The sequence below is a fragment of the Asterias rubens genome, chromosome 1 (assembly GCF_902459465.1).
Source record: "Asterias rubens chromosome 1, eAstRub1.3, whole genome shotgun sequence".
NCBI lineage: Eukaryota > Metazoa > Echinodermata > Asteroidea > Forcipulatida > Asteriidae > Asterias > Asterias rubens.
The window spans coordinates 5,558,868-5,580,712 of NC_047062.1; the positions used below are offsets into that span (position 1 = coordinate 5,558,868).

The window sequence follows — 21,845 nt, forward strand, 5'->3', positions numbered from 1 at the left end:
ACCACTTGTTTGGTCTTCTTGTTTTTCTACCTCCATGGTAACATGTACATATTTATTTCTGGCCAAACTTTTTTAACTTTTCGGTTAACCAACCACAACCAGTGTTGTCTTACTAATATAAAGCAGCTTGTATAGTAGTTCATAAATGTATTAATAGTTTATCTTTAAAGACTTTACTTAACAAAAGATGCTAGGTCCCCTTTTGGGGGGTATATGGCCAAGAATTTGATTTATAATTCAAACAGCTAACTTTTATTGTTACAGATTTAAGGCAGTTTCTACATGTCAAAATTTCAAAAGAAAAAAAATCTCTTTTGAAATGTCTGTAGGAAAAAATCGGCCTTGCAACGTCAACAAAGGAGAATTTAAGAGTAACTATAAATATATTTATAAATATAAATAGTAAACTTGCTGGTACAACCATGGGTAAACTCTCTTTTGAAGGAGTGGTGGCTCTGAAAAGAGCCGGTTTGGTCTCGACGTTTCGAACAGTATACTCTGCTCGTCTTCAGGAGAAACGAGCAGAGTATACTGTTCGAAATGTCGAGACCAAACCGGCTCTTTTCAGAGCCACCACTCCTTCAAAAGAGATTATACCCATGGTTGTACCCTCAAGTTTACTATTCATATTTATATTTATAGTTACTCTTATTCTCCACACCATGCAAAGCTTCAAACACCATTTAAAGAAGAATTTACTTGCATTGATATAAAAACAACCACTACTACGTGAACAGGTTGTTTGTTGGTCATTAAACCAAACTGTCAAAAATCCTCCAACATTCCTAATCAGGAAGTTGTCTAACTCTGTCATGCAGAGTCAAATAACAAATTCTTAACACTGAGTCAGGCATACCAATCTTATCCAAGTCCAAACAGTTGTGTGTTGAGTTACCAGGGAGTGGATTGGTTTGCAGGATTCACGAGGTTGTTTGGCCGAAGATAATCTTGGTATGCCTACAGACATTATGAAATTGGGCACTGAATTAAGATTATGATGAGCACAGGTGAAATGTTGTCATCTGTGTAAAGTTTTGTGTCTAGTTTCAAAATACATGTTCACATTTAACAACATCCCTTTTAGGGATGTGATTGTGTAAATCCATAGCTTTATCACCAAACCAGGTTTTTTTTATTTGATAGTAATAATAGTGACACTATTTATATTAACAATAACATTAAAGGATTCATAAAGTATCCCCAAAAAATTAACAAGCATTTACAATCACGTCTATTAAAATGGACTCACAACTGAGTGAGGTGGAGGATTTAAGTCATGCAGCATTCACTGGGTTTACATTTATGGTAAAGTCGGATTTGAAACCAAAGATGGTTCAACAGAACAAACAGTACTGAGATATTTAAAAGTAGGAAAAGAGTCTCAAACTTGCAATAACTCTGTCCATTGTGTTGCATGTATTATAAACAAATATGTGGAATCAAATGCGTACGAATTTTGCTGTTATGCTATCCATATTAAAGGCAGTGGACACTATTGGTAATTAGTAAAAATAATTATTAGCATAAAACCTTTCTCGGTGATGATTAATGTGGAGAGGTTGATGGTATAAAACATTGTGAGAAACGGCTCCCTCTAAAGTGCCATAGTTTTCGGGAAAGAAGTAATTTTCCACGAATTTGATTTCGAGACCACAGATTTAGAACTTGATGTCTCGAAATCAACCATCTTAACGCACACAACTTTGTGTGACAAGCGTGTTCATTATTATCTTGCAACTTTGATAACCGATTGAGCTCAAATTTTCACAGGTTAGTTATTTTATGCATATTTCGAGATACACCAACTGTGAAGGCTAGTCTTTGACAATTACCAATAGTGTCCACTGCCTTTAACCAGTCAATATCAATAGTCAGCTTGTGTAGATGTTTGTCGGGTCGATAGCACAATAGGGACTTTTCGTTTTCGACGACGGATGGTTCTGCGACGGTTGTTCACCTAAACGTTGTCGTTTTCAGCACAACGAATAATCATCCAAAGTACTGTCGTAGAAATTGAGGGACGACCGTCCTCAAAGCCGACGCATGCGCAGATGACGCCAAATGTCATCTTACCCGTCGCAGAACCATCCGTCGTCGAAAACGAAAAGTCCCTAATGGCTCCTGCGCGACTACACTCTTACAAGACTGCTGTTCAGGGGATACTGCTGCTCCTGTAATACTTCCATTTGCATGACTATGGCCACATTTAACTAAAGAAGATGGGGTATTGACTGTTGGACGTTGAGCTACAATCATCATAGACTTGATGACAAGTCGTTAGGCGCTGCCTATTTGTTACAAACACACACTCTGCCCTTCATGCAACAGTCACAGTGCGATTCATTCATGCAACGGTCGTAGGTAGCGGTGGCAACTGACTGACACACATACTGGGATCGAGGATGGGTGTACCGTCCCCGTAGCTACACCGCGCTTTACAATTACCGACTAAGTCTATACTAATAGCAATTTCCTCAAAGATGTATTGTATGTTTTTTAACTTTTCTAAAAACCTATATAGGTGTGAATTATATCATTTTGTTTGACATGTACATAATGTGGTAGGGAAGATTTCCATTCATTTAAAGGATCATGTTGCCATGGATTGGACGATTTGGTCTATACAAAGCTTGGTCTATTGTAACCGCTTGTAAAATGTACATATGGTTAGAAAGATGTTGTAAAAGTATAATACAATGATCTACACAAATATGCCTTGAAACTGCATGTTTTTCCTTTTACCTCGTCGTCTACACGGTCGGCCACTAATGGGAGTCAAATTTTTAATGGCCGACTGTGTTAGGTTGCAAAGTAAAGGAAAACCATGCAATTTCGAGCGAATTGGTGTGGATCATTATATTCTACTGATCTATCTAACAAAATGCATTTCATAACAACAGTTCCAAACTCTTTTCAACGACCAACTCATACGTCCAAGGCAACGTGTTCCTTTAATTTGTTTGTTTTAAGTAGCTTTTGGAAGTCGCCATATACATGTATTCAAATTGTGTGATTCTACTAGGATCATTAATTGTATTAATCAACGCTTATGTAAACACAGCCTATTATATTCATGTAAGAAATCTACTTATATTAATTAAAACAAGGAAATATTATTTTTGTATATCACAGTTTTGGTGGGTTACAGTTTCGGCAATTTTACTATTTGTTTTAATCGATAAAAATGGGAAAGGGTACAAATACTCATTAAATTTGTTTTGTATATAACGTCAACACCGAATTGACGTCATGCAGTTTTGGTACAAGCATTTATCTATAAGATGTACTTGTAAATAATGTGTACATAGCTCAGTCTCATAACAAAATACGGTGTGATTGTTATCTTTGTGAAAGAGACTTCATTGGCAGAAATGGATTTTAACCTTAAAGTCTGCTTTTTTAACACCTTTTATAAGAAGGATACACACAAACAAACACTTTTGGGAATAAATATATATATTTAACTGGGGCAATTGATGAGAACTAAGCATTTTAGTTTAGAGAATGTCTGTCTGAGATATTTATTAAAATAACAATAAAAAGGTACAATTTTAAATGCTCAATAATAAAGTGTAGTTGGTTAAATGTTATCCACTTTGTAAATTTTTAAGAAAATGTTCCAAAATCTCTTCGAAGCATATTTGTTTAAGCAGTACATAAAACAGGGATGAGACATTTCAGACTTTTAACTGAAATCAGACTTGCCCAGTGACAAATAAAACCACGTTAATTTTCTCTTAATGAAGATGAATTCAGGGGGCGAACATACAAAGAGCTAAGATTTATCTTGCTGCAAATCAACCTAAGTTGCTAAGTAAAGTGTGATGACACAATACAAATCACAATGTTGATACTGACAACTTGTCCTACAATGGATTTTATTTCCTTGTAAAATCGAGCCCTGCTCCTGAGGATACTGTTTCAAGAAGCTTCTTGAAATCATAACTCCAGGGGTTATCATAAGTTGGCAATGTCATCATTCCAACATACCTTCTTAAGATCCGGGTTCAAGTTTTGTGTGTGCTTTTTTCCAATTTTGTTTCTCTCACCTCTTCGAAAAGTTGTTTGTTTAGAGCAACTATTTCTAAACATCCAGTCTTCAGTTTAAGAAAGATGAGAGCTTTATTGGTGGAAATGGTCTCTTAGGGTGAATTGCATTTTTTTTTTCTGCATGTGCAAAAAAGAATGTACCATACTTTGAATTGTAATGTCATCAAAGGTTTGTTGATTTTGACAAAAACTGAACTTCAATGGTATCAAACACAGTGGCATTTTATGCATTTATGAGGTTAGAGACTTAAATTGTAAAAGCTTTAATCTATTGGAAATAAAGTGGATTACAAAACCCAGATGAGATTGGTTTGAAAGAGCTTTCTTCCCATCCTAAAAGTTGTTTTAAGTGAAAAATTTAACCAACTGGTGGGAATTTTATGGTCTGGAAGTCATTTTAGACATAAATATTTCCTTGAGGGATAGTAACTGTTATAAACATATCAATGAGTTTTCAGATTGAAGATTATACAATTTGTTTGGAATATGACAAGTACGTTCTGAGACTTTTATGGGTGTGCACTATGTTGGTACAATTGACGGTAAACAAAATCATAGATTTGCACATAGCTTACATGGTATAAAGGTATTCATAGTGGAAAACCTTTTCTCCAAATATTTTTTTTCCTGAAATGCTATAGTTTTTGAGAAATTAGTAAAACAATTATTTAGATCTGTGAGTATGAAACTCAAAACTTGATTTAGAGAAAAGAGTGATGGGAGTTTTGCCTCTATTTCTTGAACTTAAACTTTCACAGTTGCGTATACAGTACTGGTAGTTGACAATAACTAAGTAAAATGTACGCATGCTTGTAATAAAAACTAAAGAGGATTTTTCTTTTTGAAGTTGTTTTAATAAAAGATCAATGCAGTTAGTGCAAGTTTCTGTATGCATACATATCACAATAAATACTTGTTTATTTGTGTTTAATAAAGCCAGCATAATGTCTTCTTATGAAATTCCAAAATATTTAGTTTCGCAGGTCTGTTATATTTATTTATTCATATTTTAATGAATTCATACACATGTTACTGGTTTAAAATTCGTTTTTTTTTTTTAATGTAATTGGCTATTTTCTAACAATAGTCTCACCTGTATTACTTCTCTTGGAATAAAGTAAACAAATTAACAAATAATGTGTCTCTCAAAGGTTTAATTTTTCAGTTGTCATCACTATTTGCATGACTTTCGCCCAGAATTTCAAACCCAATGAATAGTACTAACAAATTTAATTAATTAAAATTGCCAACACCTTAAAGGGACACACAGGCTTCATACAAATGACTTCATAGGTCCTCCAGGAATGGAGAAGAACAGTCCCTACAAATCTATGATTCTACACCTCTTATAAATACGTAACGGTGAGCTGGTGTGTCCCTTTAATTTTGTATTCCAGTCCACTGTAAAGGCAGTTAATGGGAAGGGCACCCACGATGCAGTTGCAACATTATTTACACAAGTTTTGTCATTTATAATCCTGAGAAAACCTCCCAGTGAGACACTGTTTTTCAAAAGGCACTAGCACTTCAAACATTAAAGCAATAGACCATTGTATAAAACATGATTAACAATATTGTCTTTTTCAAAATATATAGAGAATACTTGAGATAGGACGCCAAAAATTACTTCCAGCGACAACAAAAAACTTTAATCAGACCAAACTTGGGCGTTGGTGGGGGCAGAAGCAATTTCATTTCAACTCGGCCGCCGCGCGTGGCGCATGCTAGCTGCGGTCATTGACGTCAGACGTGCAGACTCCGATGAGAATAAAGTTTCGCGACAAAGCAATAAAAAAATGACGGAAATATCACATTATCTACCGTAACATCAACATAAATTCTTCATGATGTGGAACCCTTTAAAATCTGGGATGGATGGCATGTCGGCCGAAAAGGTTTGTTTACTCATAACTGTCTAAAATTTCTTAAATAAAAACGGTGTGCATGCTAGCACCATTGCCTGCAACAGCACCAGTTTCGTGAAATTCGAATAAATTGAGAATTTTTGTAAACAAGACTTGCCAGGAAAAGTTTCCGTATGGCGCCACCACTTTTTCATTCGATATGAAATAATATAGTATCTAATTTACCTCAATGAGATATTCCTTTCTGTAAAAATGAGTGAAAAGGTGGTGGCGCCATACGGAAAGTTATCCACTTGCCGTTCAATGGTATTTGTAGTACTACTACTACTAGTACTAGGAAGAAAGTTTCACTTTCAGTCAATGATTTGTCCAGTAGTCTTGTATTTTATTGAACATCCATCCAGTTACTATATTCTAAAATAAAAATAATTAGGACGGAAAAACAACATTGAGTACCGAGCAGAAAATTGCATGTTATTCACTTATTGTTAGTTAGTGTTAGTCCATGGAGGAAGGAAGAGAAGGAGCTCAAACGAAGGGACTTCAAAAGTCCAAACTGTGGTACCGCGGTCGTTTAAAGACACCTCGTAATCACCCACATACCTTATACAAACAATGGGCGACCTGGCGTATGTGAGTTTGCGCGTGCGCACTTGGTTTTCACTCAACATGCTCAACTATGGTGTCGCATGTCGTATGGATATAATACAGAAAAAAACTACTTTTTTGAGACCTGATAAAAATTGTGCACACTTGTGCCCACCAAATCGAAAAACACAATTGAATACCAACCACCCTCGTGTGCTAGTACCCAAATTTTGAACCACCGCTAGTGAGCGGAAAGTCACAAAAAATGAAAAAATATGCCATGATGTTTTCGTGAAACACCACAAATGGTAAATGAAAACAAACGTGTATATTCACAATTCTTGTCTCCAATGATTCAACTTTACTTGAAGGCAACGACGCAGTCTGGCGGTAACACACCTTCTGTACAAAGAGATCTAATCCTGCTTTTTAATCGGCCGTCCAGCTGGAGGTCTTCTATCTTTTTTCCACTGGTCAGACAGGGGCATTGTCAGGGTATTCTTTTGTTACTCTGCGGTTTTGCAGGTCGTTTGAGCTCCTTCTCTTCCTTCCTCCATGGTTAGTCCCACTCGGCCGGCCGCGGCTCGGCAGTTCGCCATGTCATAGGCTGGTACCTGGGGTTCAGCGCTTGGTGACCAAATACAAAGCGTATGCAAAGTGGTGCGACAGGTTCAAAATATAAACCTGGGAATTCGCTCAGGGATCTGGTAAGTTTCTGTCCTTTTTCTTCAAAAATATTTTCTCAATGGTGTTTTGAGTGTTCATTATTAGACATGGAGGATTAAGTTCTCTTAATGTCAATTTTTTTTTAAAGTAAAAGAGGGGAAAATGTGATGACTAGCTGTCGAAATTATATGTGTTGGACCAGATTGTCGTTTGCCGCTCGAGAGAATCTCGTAACCCTCCGGCCTGGCGGCCGTCAGGAGGAGGGATACGTTATTGCAACTACCTGTGTCAGCATCAATCAGCTGTGACTGCCCAAACCATGGAGCAGTTTAGGGGCGAGCTGATTCCACTGACTCTACATGACAGATGGTCAGCTTTTTTTGCACCTTTTTCACTTGTAAACCGAGGATGTCGTGTTTCTGATTGCACACTTTGCACCTTACAGTATAGTTGCGATAACGTAACCCTCCTCCCGACGGCCGCACAGGCCGTAGGGTTACGAAGCTTCCGCAATCTGTGCAGGGCGAAAGGTTTAAAACGTACAATTTCGACAGCTAGTCAGCAAATTTGCTCCACTTTTACCACTTTTTAAAATCAAGACTCAAATTCTAGGAACACGCACTTGATCCTCAATGTCTAATGAATCCTACCATATCACTCAAAACACCATTGAGGAAATAATTTGAAGAAAAAGGACAAAAACTTACCATATCCCCGAGCGAAAGAGTAAAAAATGTCCCAGGTTGAAAATTTGAATCTGAGGGGGGCGGAGCTTCGGCTGTGTGTGCACATCACCAGGGTCAACGACTCAGAACGTTAGCAGGCGCTCTGTTTCTCTGATTTCCGCATCTCACCGCGTGTACAAGACTACGGCTGCACAGTTGCAGGGATACAGAATGCACCACACGCAGCGCTGAGTCCGTTCAATAGGAATGTACTACATCATATGATAATGATACATGTAGATAGATAAAGCCAAGGACAAACTTTCAATTGGTCACACACGTACATACGTCTGTTATTTAATTATGATCTGTGTATTAAAGGCAGTGGACACTATTGGTAAATACTCGCATTAATTTTAGCATACTCGGTAACGAGTAATGGGGAGAGGTTGATAGTATAAAACATTGTAAGAAACGGCTCCCTCTAAAGTGCCATAGTTTTCAAGAAAGAAGTAATTTTCCATGAATTTGATTTCATGACCTCAGTTTAGAACTGGAGGTCTCGAAATCAACCATCTAAACGCACACAACTTCGTGTGACAAGGGTGTTTTTTTTTTCTTTCATTATTATCTCGCAAGTTCGATGACAGATTGAGCTCAAATTTTCACAGGTTTGTTATTTTATGCATAAAAATGTTGAGATACACCAACTGTGAAGGCTAGGCTTTGACAATTACCAATAGTGTCCATTGCCTTTAAGTTTGTTCTGCTAGTGCTATCATCTCTGTTTATTAAACAAACCAACCAACGGATAAGCCGGTGTAGCAATATGCACTCTCTTCAGTTTATTTGATTATATTTGTGTTCCTATAATTTTATTTTACCTGAAGCTGGTCTCTTTTGTTGTGCTGTTAATCATTTCCTCAAATTGTGTACATTTTTACATGCATCATTGTCTTTAATAACAAAAACATTATTATAATGTAAGAGAAGGGGATTGTACATGTTCTTGGTTGGCCTTTTAAGAGTGAATATGGCATTCATATGGCAAGGCCATTGGGCAGGAGAGTATACATGACAACCATGCCATACATGCCATAACAATAATTACTTCTGGAAACTTGAGAGTTTCAAAAACAGGCTGACAGCAACCACATCTAATACAACTCGCTTATGATTAGAGTCACGTGTAAATGCTTTATTCTGTTGTTTCTTCATCGTAAATCATATGGTTGCATCTTGTTTGCTTTTATGTACATGCTATGCTGCGTTTGATTTTATGAACTGTTTTTGCTGGGTGCAGGCCATGAGTGGTTTCTTTTGTGGATTTGTGGGCATTACAAATTTTCTGTTTTGTTGTTAAATTTCCTCATAGATGAATGAAATGAAGTTGATGAACCTACAGGCCGAAGCACAGATGTGGCAGCAGATGCAGCAGAACCAACAGCAATGGATGGACCATCAGAACCAACAGTACAACAACGACATGATGAAATACCAGTCTGAATACCAACGATGGACGCAGCAAGAGCAAAGGTTCCAACAGACGGGGCAGGGCATGCAGGGTCAGCAGCAGCAACAGCAGCACATGCAGTCAATGCAAGTTGAAGCCTTGGTAAATATTGAACCCAAATTTAAAGGCACTGTACACAATTGGTAACTACTGGAAATATATATTAGCATAAAACCTTACTTGGTAATGAGCAACGGAGAGCTGTTGATAGTATAAAACATTGCGAGAAAAGACTCCCTCTGAAGTAAGGTAGTTTTTGAGAAAGCGGTAATTTATCACTAAAATAATAAAAGACTTCTGGCCAGAAGGCTTTTATTCCTATCGGAATGCATACTATTTTGTACAACATGGGTGTTTTTTCTTTCATCATTTTCTTGCAACTTCATTGACCAATTAGGTCCAAACTTTCACAGGCTTACAGGCCGCTTGTTGATTTATGCGTATGTTGGGATACACCAAGTGAGAATACTGGTCTTTGACAATTACCAAACGTGTTCAGTGCCTTTAACCCCAAGGTGGGAAAAATTTGGTAATGAACCAAGGGTTTATTTTGTGTGAAAACCTACATTTCAGGCCTGGAATTTTATACCGTAATTTTCGGATTATAAACCGCGGTTTATATGTTGATTTTGACATTTTTTTGAACTCCTGCGGTTTATTCTCCGGGCGGCTTGTAAGCCGACGTATAAATATTTAAGAGAAAAAAGGCATTTCTAAAAAGAAAGATCGTTTGTAAAATATTCTTAAAAATTTTTTTTTTTTTTAACGAGAACAAAAACCTGCTGTGTGATGACAACATCCTGTTGAAAACCCCACCACAATTGTATTCCATGTTTCCTTTGGTAGATACAATGGTCCAAGTTGCCTCGGTGTTGGCTAGCTTGGTGTCCCTTCAAACGTTTCCTATAAATACTTTAATAAGACTTTCTAATGCAATGGCCTTTTTTGCAATAGAACTTTGTAAAATCTTACTTTTATACTGTAAAATAGTTCCTTTATTTCGACCGGGAAAATTTTACTTTTTATCACTGTTATTGTGTAATGTTCTGTTAGATTCGGCCAACAGAGGGCAAACATTTGTATTGTACAAGCATTAAAGAAACTAGACACTATTGGTAATTGTCAAAGACCAGTGTGCTCACTTGGCGTATCTCAACATGTGCATAAAATAACAAACCTGTGAAAATTTGAGCTCAATTGGTCGTCGAAGTTGCAAGATAATAATGAAAGAAAAAACACCCTTGTCACACGAAGTTGTGTGCATTTAGATGGTTGATTTCTAGACCTCAAATTCTAAATCTGAGGTCTCAAAATCAAATCTGGGAAAATTACTTCTGTCTCGAAAACTATGTCACTTCAGAGGGAGCCGTTTCTCACAATGTTTTATACCATCAACCTCTCCCCATTACTCGTCACCAAGTAAGGTTTTATGCTAATAATTATTTTGAGGAATTACCAATAGTGTCCACTGCCTTTAATAAGAAAGCGTCCTCTGGTATTCACTGGTTCTTGCATTAAGGGACCATGGATAAATTATGTCACGGGAACGACCGCGTCGCGACGCGTTCCTTCGCGTGACAAAACGAACAAAAGAAAAACTACGGAGTGGAACGCGTTCTCCTCAACCACCGGGTCTCGAGGAAGACCCACTGTATAACAAAGGAACAATGGTGTAGGCCGAAAACCACTGTGTAGTTATAATCGGCTTATCTGGGTAGATAAACCCAAGTTGTAGCCCTTTTCACACAATAAGTCAAAACACAACCGCAGATTTAAAAATAAAAAAATACTACGTCTTTGCACGACCGCCATGCAAAATAATCCCCCAAAGTAAAACAAAGTCAATAGGAAAAACATCTAACATTAAACAGTAAAACTATACTCTTTTTTGTACATCCAAGGTGTCCAAAATGTTTCATGTTTGAACAATGAAGCCAACACGTTATGAAGTTTTTCTTAAACATGCTTAATATTTCCCAAGGAACTGCTGAAAATTCACCACGTTGCCCAAGGTACCAGCGACGGCGCCAATGGTGTATGAGTTTAGCTCGGGCACCAACGCTGGTTAGTATTGCAATTTTCGGACACCAGATTCTCCTGAAAGTCTTAATCTCAAGGCGGTTGAAACTAATTTCGTAAGCTGTTGCGCAATTTTTCCAACGGAGGGCGGCTCTCCCGCTATCACATTGTTTAGGAAAGCCCTCTAGCGTTCAATGTTTCTTGCATTATAGTTTGTTGCACGCAAAATAACAAGACTACTAGGCCTGAATATTGAAAACACTGTGTGTGAGTGTGTAGCTAGATGGAGTGTTTGTGTACTACGATGTAATTTTGCGTTGTGTTTTGTGTGATTGCGAGCCGGTCAGCATGATTTCGCGGTACCTTTATGAACGAATCTTGTAAGTGTAATCATCTCTGTAAACACGGGTCATAATGTAACAATTAGATGTAGATACAAAATAAGTTGGCGATGATTTCAAATTGACGAATAATAGTCACCACTTCAACTTGTTATGGCAGTAGCATATTATTGTATTGGCTTTGGCAAACTTGAGGGTTGGCTGTACATGGACATCTCCAACCCATTGTCTGGTGTATACCTGAGCTAGACCGCAAACACTAATCCTTCACCCCTTCGTGGCTTACTTGCAAGCTGCCTTGTCCATGTAATCTGAACAACAAAAGGCACCAACAATAGAGTTCGATAATGAGGGACCTTAAAAATCAGTGAAGCGCTTAAGCCATCTTGGGACGGGCGCGTGACAATTTTGGGACGGACTCGTTCTAGAACGAGTCTGACCGCGGGCGGCCGCGTTCTTAATTTATCCATGGTCCCTAAGTATTCTAGCATGCCAAAAAGTGAGATAACGAAGACTAGCAGTCCATTCTTGTGTTTAAAAGAAAGAAAACCTGCAGCTAGGCTTTTAGAAAAAATCAAAGAAATTAAAAGAAAAAAATATTGTAAAAACAGGAGCGATGTTTTACTCATCTTCTCAATTAAAACATTGCAATTTCTTCACATTATGGTAAACATTCACAATGATCCCTGTATGTGTCGATGTAGATGAAATGCAATTAATGGTCACATTTGTTTGATTATTTTTTTTTCAGTTGGCCTTGAGGAGTAGAAGAAATGACTTCAACGACCAACTTCAAAACTGGGAGAGGCAATTCAAGAAATGGAAAGAAGATCACATGACCCATCCAAATAAAGACCAGTTTAAAACTTATCTGGAACAATGGAAAAGCTGGCAAACCAAAATGGAAAATTCTCTTCAGGATATTCAGCAGCAAATTGTTGTGAAAGAAGACGAAATGAATTCATTTGGAATTCCTCTCCCAACTGAGACATTGAATAACAGAAGAGGCAGAGGAAATGAGCAAGGTCAAGGAATGGGACCAAGAGTGGGACCTGGCATGGGTCAAGGAATGGGCCAAGGGATGGGTCCAGGAATGGGTCCTGGAATGGGTTCGGAAATGTGTCCTGGTGATGGTATGAGTCAAAGCGTAGGTCCTAACATGGGTCCAGGAATAGGTCAAGGAATGGGACCAGGAATGGGTCAAGGCATGGGCCCAGGAATGGGTCAAGGAGTGGGACCAGGCATGGGTCCAGGCATGGGTCCAGGCATGGGTCCAGGAATGGGTCCAGGAATGGGTCCAGGAATGGGTCCAGGAATGGGTCCAGAAATGGGTCCAGGAATGGGTCCAGGAATGGGTCCAGGAATGGGTCCAGGAATGGGTCCAGGCATGGGTCCAGGCATGGGTCCAGAAATGGGTCCAGGAATGGGTCCAGGAATGGGTCCAGGAATGGGTCCAGGAATGGGTCCAGGAATGGGTCCAGGAAATGGTCCAGGAATGGGTCCAGGAATGGGTCCAGGAATGGGTCCAGGAATGGGTCCAGGAATGGGTCCTGGTGATGGTATGAATCAACGAATGGGACCTGGATTTGGACCGAAAAATAACTCGGATTTTGGCCCAAGAGGTCCTAGGGGAAATCAAGGTCAAAGTGGTCGTGAAAGCAGTGGTCAGAGAGATCCAAGAATGAGAGGTCGAGAGGAGTCATTTCAAGGAGGTTCGGGACCAATAGGTCACGATGATATGGGTCCGGGGGCCACACGGGTTTACAATGGACCTGGGCCAAGGGTTCCTGGTGGAAACGGACCAAGAGATCCAAGAAAAATGGGTTCCAGAGGTCCCCAAGTTTCAGGTCAGAGAGGCCCAAATGAAATGGAACCAAGGTTTCCAGATGGAATGAGAGGAAGGGGACCCGAAGAAATGGGGCCCAGGGGTCCTGATGGAATGGGGCATAGGGGTCTTGGTGGATCAGGGCCAAGCGGTCCAGGTAGAATGGGTCCTGATGGTCCTGTTGGAATGGGTTCTCGAGGTCAAGGTGGAATGGGTGTAAGGGGTCCTGAGGGTATGGGACCTAGAGTCTCTGGCGGTATTGGACCCGCAGGTCCTAGTGGAATGGGACCTGAAGGGGCTGGCAGAATGGAACCTGGAATTTCTGGTGGAATGGGACCTAGAGGTACTGGTGGTATTGGACTTGGAGGTCCTGGTGGAATGGGACCTAGAGGTCCTGGTGGAATGGGACCTGGAGACTCTGGTGGAATGGGACCTGGAGTTCCTGGTGGAATGGGACCCGGAGGTCCTAGGGGAATGGGACCCGGAGGTCCTAGGGGAATGGGACCTGGAGGTCCTAGGGGAATGGGACCTGGAGGTCCTAGGGGAATGGGACCTGGAGTTCCCAGAGGAATCGGACCTGGAGATTCTGGCGGAATGGGACCTGGAGGACTTGATGGAATGAGACCTGGAGGTCCTGTTGGAATGGGACCGGGCGGAATGGGACCTGGAGGACCTGGTGATATGATGGCAAGAGGTCCTGGTGGTATGGGTCCGAGAGGCTCTGGAAACATGGGTACACAAGGAAGTGGTTTAGGTGGGCAAGGTGTCGGCCAGTTTGGGCCTGGAATGGATCAGAGGGAAATTGGTTCAAGAGATCCCAGAAGACATCCTGGACCAGTGGCACCCGAAGCACCAAGTTCAGGCATGGGAGGCGATCTAGGACGAGGGGTGGGAGACATGGGCAGTCAAGATCAGCAGATGATGAATTTACAGATGAGGGGTGATCATGCTATGAATAAACAAGGTGCTGGAATGCAAGGCACTAACATGGGGGGACAGCAGATTCCACATGGAATGGGACCTGCACACATGCAAACCAGCCATACTGGTCTTGGTACAAGTGCACCTGAAAGCAATGAACATCAAGGAGTGCCGACACATGGAAGAAATTCCCAAGACTTTCCGCTCTTCGGAAAGAAAGATGCGGACGAAAGAAAAGTCAAGGAGAAGAAAAGATATGATGAGATTGCTCCACCTGGTGTTGATTTTTTCACACCACCAAAGATCGGTCCACCACCAAAGATAGTTCCAGAAGTGGAAGAGGCTGAGAAAGATTTAAAAGCCAAGGAGGAAAGTTGTGAAGAGCCGGATAAAATAACAGCTTGGCCACCAGGTTCTGAGTCTGATGGTGAAAAGAAATCTGCTGCAACAAAAAAGTATCCATCTGTCAAAAAGGATGCACCTATTGTCATTAAACCAAAGTTAGTCAGCATGCAAGCCATCAAAAAGGACCAATCTTTGCCTGTCGTTAAAGAAAACGCATCAAAGCTGTCATCACTGATGCCGAAGAAAGCAAGTGAAATTAGTCAAGACAAAACTAACAAAGAGGAACAAGACCAATCCTCAGGTGTTGCGCAAAACAAAGTAATTGATGTAGATGTGGATGAAGGACAGTCAGCGACTACCAAAACAGATGAAACCAAATCTGCTTTGAAGAAAGTAATCAGTGCAGAAGTCAAGAATAAATACAACTTTCTGAATCTTGGAGAGGATTCACAGAATACAGAGCAGTCATATGTGAAGATGAACAGAAGGAAGGATAACGCAGTCTTTCCACTTCGAAATCGTGATCGTTACCGCCGTAGGTCCAAAAGTAAAAGCAAGAGCCGAAGTAGGAGCACAAGTCCTGATAAAAACAAAAGTCGTAAGAAAAGTCGAAGCAGAAGCAAAAGCAAGAGCAAGAACCCTAGTCGTAGCAGGGATCGTAGTAGAAGTAGGAACCGAAGTCGCAGCAGGAACCGAAGTCGCAGCAAAAACAGAAGTCGCAGCAGGAACAGAAGTCGCAGCAAGAACAGAAGTCGGAGCAGGAACAGGAGTCCTAGAAAGAACAGCAGTCGTCGAAGCAGAAGTAGAAGCAGAGGTCGAGTTGGTGGCAGAAATCGAAGTCGAGATCGTAGCTTAGAGCGATTTCGTTATAGAGGTCGAGATCAAGCTCGCTCTTATCGCAATGAGCGTGGTCGAGATAGGAGTCCATATAGAGGTCCACCAAAACCTGACAATCGTGACCGAAAAGAGTTACCCGAAAGACCAGAAAGACCGAGGGGGAGGCAGTCAAATTTACCCAAAAGCTACAGGACCAACTCGCCCCGTAAATCCCTATCGCCAGTACCTCGTACCAGTCTGCCTCGTACCAGTCTGCCTCGTACTGAAGCTAGTACTTCAGGAGCTCCTACTGAAACAACACCCTCGACTGTTCAAGAGCTAAGTGACCTAGAACATGATATCATTCGAAAAGCTGCACATGATCTGAAGATGATTCGAGAGCAGCAGAGTAAACTCCTTCCTGCAGGAATGGGAGGAGGTCCACCACTTTCAGAAATGTCATCGGTAAGCCTCAATTTGTTCAGGTTCCCCCCCCCCCCCCCACTACATGTAGCAGTCCAAAGGCCGTTTCATACTACAAATTCACTGCATACACCGTGTGCGCTATATTTTTTTAAGTCAGCAGTGCATAAAGGGAAGTGCAGTGTGTAATCGATTTTTGCAAATGCGTATGAATTTTTTCAAACTTAAAATGAGGACGCACACACTAATCGGATGTGTAGTCGGACAAACTGAATAATTTTAACATTTTGTCGGATGTTTACAGCGGTGTCAGTGAATGATGGCAAGAATCTGATAAGAAAAGATGAAAACATTGCCCCTTTTTCCAAATCTGTGTAACACAAGCTTGAAAGAATACCAAGATGCAGAAAGGGCAGTGACTTCAGTGGAAGGAAAATGGGAAAATTTGCGATAAAGATTAGGATGACGGCAATTTATTTATTAATTATTTATTAAAAGATCCTTGCACCGCACAATTGTATGAACACAAGTTGAGGCGTGCTTTTACTTTTTACTTTTTTACTATTTTTAATTTTTGTTCTATGAAGTATGAACAATAAATCCATATTCGGATTGTCGGGTGTGTGGAAGCAGTCGCAGCGAGTATGAACCGGCCTTAACAAATCAGTCAAAATAGTGTGCTGTCCAATCTTTATTGTTAACCTCTGATACAATGAATCAGAAAGTATTTGTAGCCTTTACGACCTGGTATTTTATTTTAAATCGCCAACACATGGTTTTATTTGTTGCCTTAGGGCAACCTTTTTTGTTGAATCCGTATAAAAAAAAAATGCAAATCCAGAAAATGAGGCCACAAAGAACATTGCAGCCTATGTTATATTTTGCAATATCTCAAACCCTCATCTGAATAGTTGCTTTTCACAATACAATGTTGTGTGTACTCTGAGTGAAATAAGTCTCTTAAGAAGTTTTTGGCGGTATTGGGCTATTCTTGGGTAGTTTTGTGCAATTTTTTAATTTTATTTTGTTCGTATTTTGTTCCATTTATTTCTTTCACTGTGAATGTTCTTGCTGCATCTCATCTGAATAAATTCAAATCGAATAAAGTTTTCACTTGAGAGCTTAAGCTTCTACATAATTCCCTACATTTCAGGGTGATCGCCGCTCAAGTGAACCGAGAGGCCCACCAGATACTCTTGAAAGAGATAGACTCTTGGAGCGAGAGATACCGGATCGAGATAGAGACGGCTGGCCCGGTCCGGACAGATACAAACGCCCAGGCGAGGAGCCAAGATTACATTCAGTGGAACGACGTTACAGGGATGAGGAACCCTTCCCACCATTGTCCAATCGAAGAGGCGGCTTTGGTGAACGGGGCGGCTTCTCGGAACGGGGTGGCAGGAGAGATTTGGGTGGATATCCTGATGATCCCTACCACATGGATCCTTATGACGATGAACCCTATAGGAAAAGATCGACTGCCAGTTCGTGGGAGTACGATGAGAGGGCTAGATTGGAACGACTGCGAAACATCGAGGAGAGATTGGACATGGAGCTTGGCATTGACAGACGGAGGGCTTATGATATAGATCGGTAATTTATAGTTTTATTTTTATTTTACTGTAGTGTATCAACTGTCTGTTATATAGTGGTTGAGTTTCAACTCGTGTCTCTTTGTCAGGATTTTATGGGAAAGTGATTGAAATATTAAGTTTATGAAATCAAAATAGTCTTTAATCATTAGACATGGATTGTATAGACCATGTGAACTTTGTTTACAATAAGTGTGACCTTGTACATTCTTTGAGTATTCTGGCAGGCACAATACTGCACAGGTCATATGGGAAAGTTGACATTTTGTGTCATAATTTCCACATAAATCCAAGAATTATGAAAGTAAAAGCTGGACAAGTTTTTGGATGTGCCCGCTGTCATCATATCAAAAGTTGATAAGGATTAGACAGTGCAATCTCTATAAAATATAAGATTTTATGATTTCTTCCATTAGGCTGTGTACAAATCGTGCCTGCAGGAAGTCCAGGCTCTGTGGCTCTTTTGTAAACGTGTGATGTCACAGGTCACATCGTCTATAAAAACAAGGGAGCAGCTTTTAAAAAGTGTTTGAAGTCACAGCTTTCTAGGAAAATTGACTCCTAGATTTTAACCACTTTCTTAAATAATAAGTTTTTAGTTTAGGTTTAGGTTTCTGGTTTAGGAAACTGGTTATAGCCAAGTCTTCTCATCAGCAACAAATCTTTGTATAACATCATTGCATTATCTTTTAACAGGCGGGACCCTGGGAGAGGATACGCTGACAGACCTCCGGAACCTGACTACCCCCGCTACATGGGTAAGAATAATAATGTGTATTTATTCTGGTCTTATTTTTGCAAAAATTAGTTGATGGCCTGACATTTCGACCCATGGTGATTCTTTTTTTTGTGCATTTATACCATAGGTCCGTTTGTTTGGTCAGCAGTTTGCAACATCTAATTCTATTTTCTACTTGTTTTTCATGCAAAGTGGGCCCCTCTGTTCATTGCATAGAGCTATATATATTGTATATAGGATTTGAGGCATTGCATGGTGAGGTATCAATATGTATTATTTTTGCTGACTAGAGTGCTAACTTGCTCTGCGTTTTGAAGCCACCCTGGGCGCAGACATGTTAGATGTGTTGCGTGACTGCGGAACGTTTTTAATTTTTGGAGAACACACATTGCCGCGATTTTTTTACATTCGGCATGTGCCCTTACGTAGTGACTGCCCATTCGCGTCTGTCCGCATTAGTTCGACTTGATTGACGTACTAAAAAAAGTAAACGCGCCTTTTAAATAAGACGCACATGACGCTTGCAGTTTGTACGCTCATCAGCAGATTGTGCGTTCACATTTTCTGCATTTTTTGGTTCGATGACACTTAGAAAAGAACAAACGCACTATCATGCAAATAGCTGTACAATTGCCGTACAAAATTTTAACCTTTTGTATTGGTTTGTACATAAACATGGATGCGCCCACACAGCTTCAAAACCGTATAACGGGGTGTTAGCGCTGTAGTCAATATATATAGCTCTATGGTTCATTGGGTTCCTAAGCTTTAAGCCCCTGTTTTTGACCAGCTGTTTTCTCGCATGGTTGGCTAAAGGATTTGCAGCATCACCCTCCAAACCTTACAAAGGTGCTGAATGAATGGGTCTCGTAATTCAAACTTAGCTGTGTTTTCCCCCAGTTAAAAGAATTAGATGCTCATTGGGCAAACAGAAACAGTTTGTAAGAACTGCAGATTATTAAAATGATGAAGACTACAGCAGGCTAGTCAAAACGTTGAGACCAATTAAGAACTCACTCCGTGGCAGTGAAGTTAATAACAAGAAGTCCCAATCGATTTCCTTCGGTTGAAGTTCGGGTAGAAGTTAATAAGCAGGACAATTCTTTTCGGAACTTACTCGTCTCCTGAATTCCAAAACCTACTCCGCAGCAGAAGAATAAAAAGCAAGACCTAATTCCCGAAGAACAAAATCTACACAGCAGAGCGGATGTACACATGATGGACCACCACTGCAAATCGAATATACATTGATACCTCGCCATGTAGTGCCTTAAATCTGATATTGATATTAGTAGTATTAACCTGTTTATTTTTCCAAAGCTGCTTAAACTACATGATGAATCCGTACCTCCTCATTTCTCCAATTGATGCTTAATTTTCAGACGACCCAAGACCCCCAGCTCCAGTCAGGGAAGAGAAAAAGGTGGCGAGTTTTGATTATGGTCATGGGCAAGGAGGCAGCAGTCCACCACGTACTCGTACTGGTAAGTATCAACATTATAATCGGAACAGAGCAGGGCCTCAAACCCTGGTGATCGGGTTGGTGTAGTGTTATTTTTCCTCACCTTCCATCTTTTTTATCTCAGCTCAAATCCCATCAGGGATCCATGTTGATTGGGTTTACAGTCCCTACCTTATTGCATGGGTATTCCTTGGAATAAGTGTCTTGGGTTTTCCCTCCCACATCTTAAACTAAAACTTGCTTCCTTCTCTTCTCTCAAGGGGTTCTTGACTAGAATAGTGATTTAGTCCTTGGCTATACATCCTGATAAATGACCATGCAATAAAGGGCCTCACTATCGACTCAATCTTTCATCGCACAGTCACAAACTGCCAGTCTTGTTCAGATTATTTGCTGGTCGTAAACTTCTGTTAAAGACCTTGTCACCACTCTGTTATTCTCTCAGAAATGATACCAGCTGTGTTATCTTTGTATTTGTGTAATTGCTTACATAGCTCCAGAGGTTGAGAGACCTGCTGACAGCTACGGCGACAGTGATATGAGAAGACCCGCTATGAGTCCTGGTCATTTTGAAGGTGCTCAAGCTAGGTTTGACGAACGGGATCGTGAGATGCAACCACCAAGGGAACAGTTCAAAGCAGGGAACTTCGATCAGGGACCAAAAAGGTTCCTTCAAGAGCCAGGACCAAAGGGGATCCATCAAGAGCCAGGCCGATTCGGCGGAGAACAGGAGAGGATGGACATGGAGCGGTTCGTCAGAGCTGAACAGTTTAATCGAGGGCGCGGTCAAGAGGACAGACGATATGAGAGGGAGCCGGGTAACTTTGACACTGACCAGAGACAGCAGGATAGGAATCCGAGATGGAGGCAGGAGGGACAACACGAACGGGATCGAGATGATCGGGATCAGGGTCGGGATCAGGGTCGGGATCGGCATGGAGAGTATGGGAAGGATATGGGACATCTCGGTGATGAGTCTAGGCAGTACAATCTGGAGGATTACAGAAGCGATCCTTTTGAATCTGAAGAAAGGTGAGATTGAGGCTAATTGTGATTACTCTATCATGTCTATTGTATGAATTACACACTTTTCACAATTTTTTACCAGGAATTCTGAAATGTTTCCAGGGTCACTTGTGATGTTCTGTGTGACAGAATTAGCTCTTTAATTGAATATCATTTGATGCCATGACCTTTCCAATCAAGGCATGGCTCCTATATTTAATGAGTGCCTTTATTAGAAAGTGCGCTTTATAAGTTTTATTATTAAATATTATTTATTTTCTTTCCTTACAAGTCGCTTTATGTCCACAAGCTACCCGACGACCATACAAGGTGGTTACGACAGTCCGTACGGCGGAAATGATGGACCTCCCCCTCAGCAACCCCCACCGGCGTTACCTCTAAATATACAGCCAGCTCCACCCCCTTCTGTTCTTCCTCCTCCTCCACCCAAACCTCCAGTAGAGGAACCCAAACCGGAGACTGTCTTGATCGAGGATCTCCTGAAGAATCCAGGACGGAAGAGTCGCCCCAAGAAGGTGGTGATCATCCTCAGAGGGCCGCCTGGTAGTGGGAAGTCGTATGTCGCTAAACTCATCAAGGTAATCATTGCTGTTCATTTTCCTGAATACCCAATGCGTAACGGTTTAGAGATCATTCATTTCTCTATAATCATTACCATATGTCCAGATGTTGCTCATCTCGTTGACTTTTTGCTCATTTTTTTGTGGGTACAATGTCGGGGAAAATTGATAAAAACAGATATACATGGTTTGTTTTTTGAGTTGAAAATGCTATGTTAACATGGGAATCCCATGTCCAAAACCTTTTCTTTTTTTCCCATTGTTTGAGCAAACATTGGTCAAATATTGCCGCCACTCTGGGCATTTTGGTTCAAGCTGCTTACAGTCGCTATGGTCTGTAAAGGGTTAAGTATAAAACTTGAACTGCCTCTTAAGTACCGGGCAAGCTTAATGGTCTAGTGTTAGTGCGTTTACTCTATAACGGCAAGA

At 40.6% G+C, this 21,845-nt stretch overlaps 1 protein-coding gene across 2 annotated transcripts in view; it reads left to right on the top strand.

Annotated features, from left to right (window-relative positions):
- The first annotated feature begins 5,773 nt into the window (after positions 1-5,773).
- The window catches only part of LOC117300834 (YLP motif-containing protein 1-like), a 43,377-nt gene continuing 27,305 nt past the window's right edge, over positions 5,774-21,845 (top strand). For both annotated transcript variants that reach the window (XM_033784690.1, XM_033784683.1), the window contains exons 1-8: positions 5,774-5,945; positions 9,210-9,449; positions 12,459-16,079; positions 17,191-17,630; positions 18,326-18,387; positions 19,751-19,852; positions 20,325-20,862; positions 21,128-21,434. In XM_033784690.1, coding sequence (XP_033640581.1) covers positions 5,895-5,945; positions 9,210-9,449; positions 12,459-16,079; positions 17,191-17,630; positions 18,326-18,387; positions 19,751-19,852; positions 20,325-20,862; positions 21,128-21,434 — 5,361 coding nt within the window. In that variant the 5' untranslated portion in view covers positions 5,774-5,894. The remainder of the gene's footprint in view (positions 5,946-9,209; positions 9,450-12,458; positions 16,080-17,190; positions 17,631-18,325; positions 18,388-19,750; positions 19,853-20,324; positions 20,863-21,127; positions 21,435-21,845) is intronic.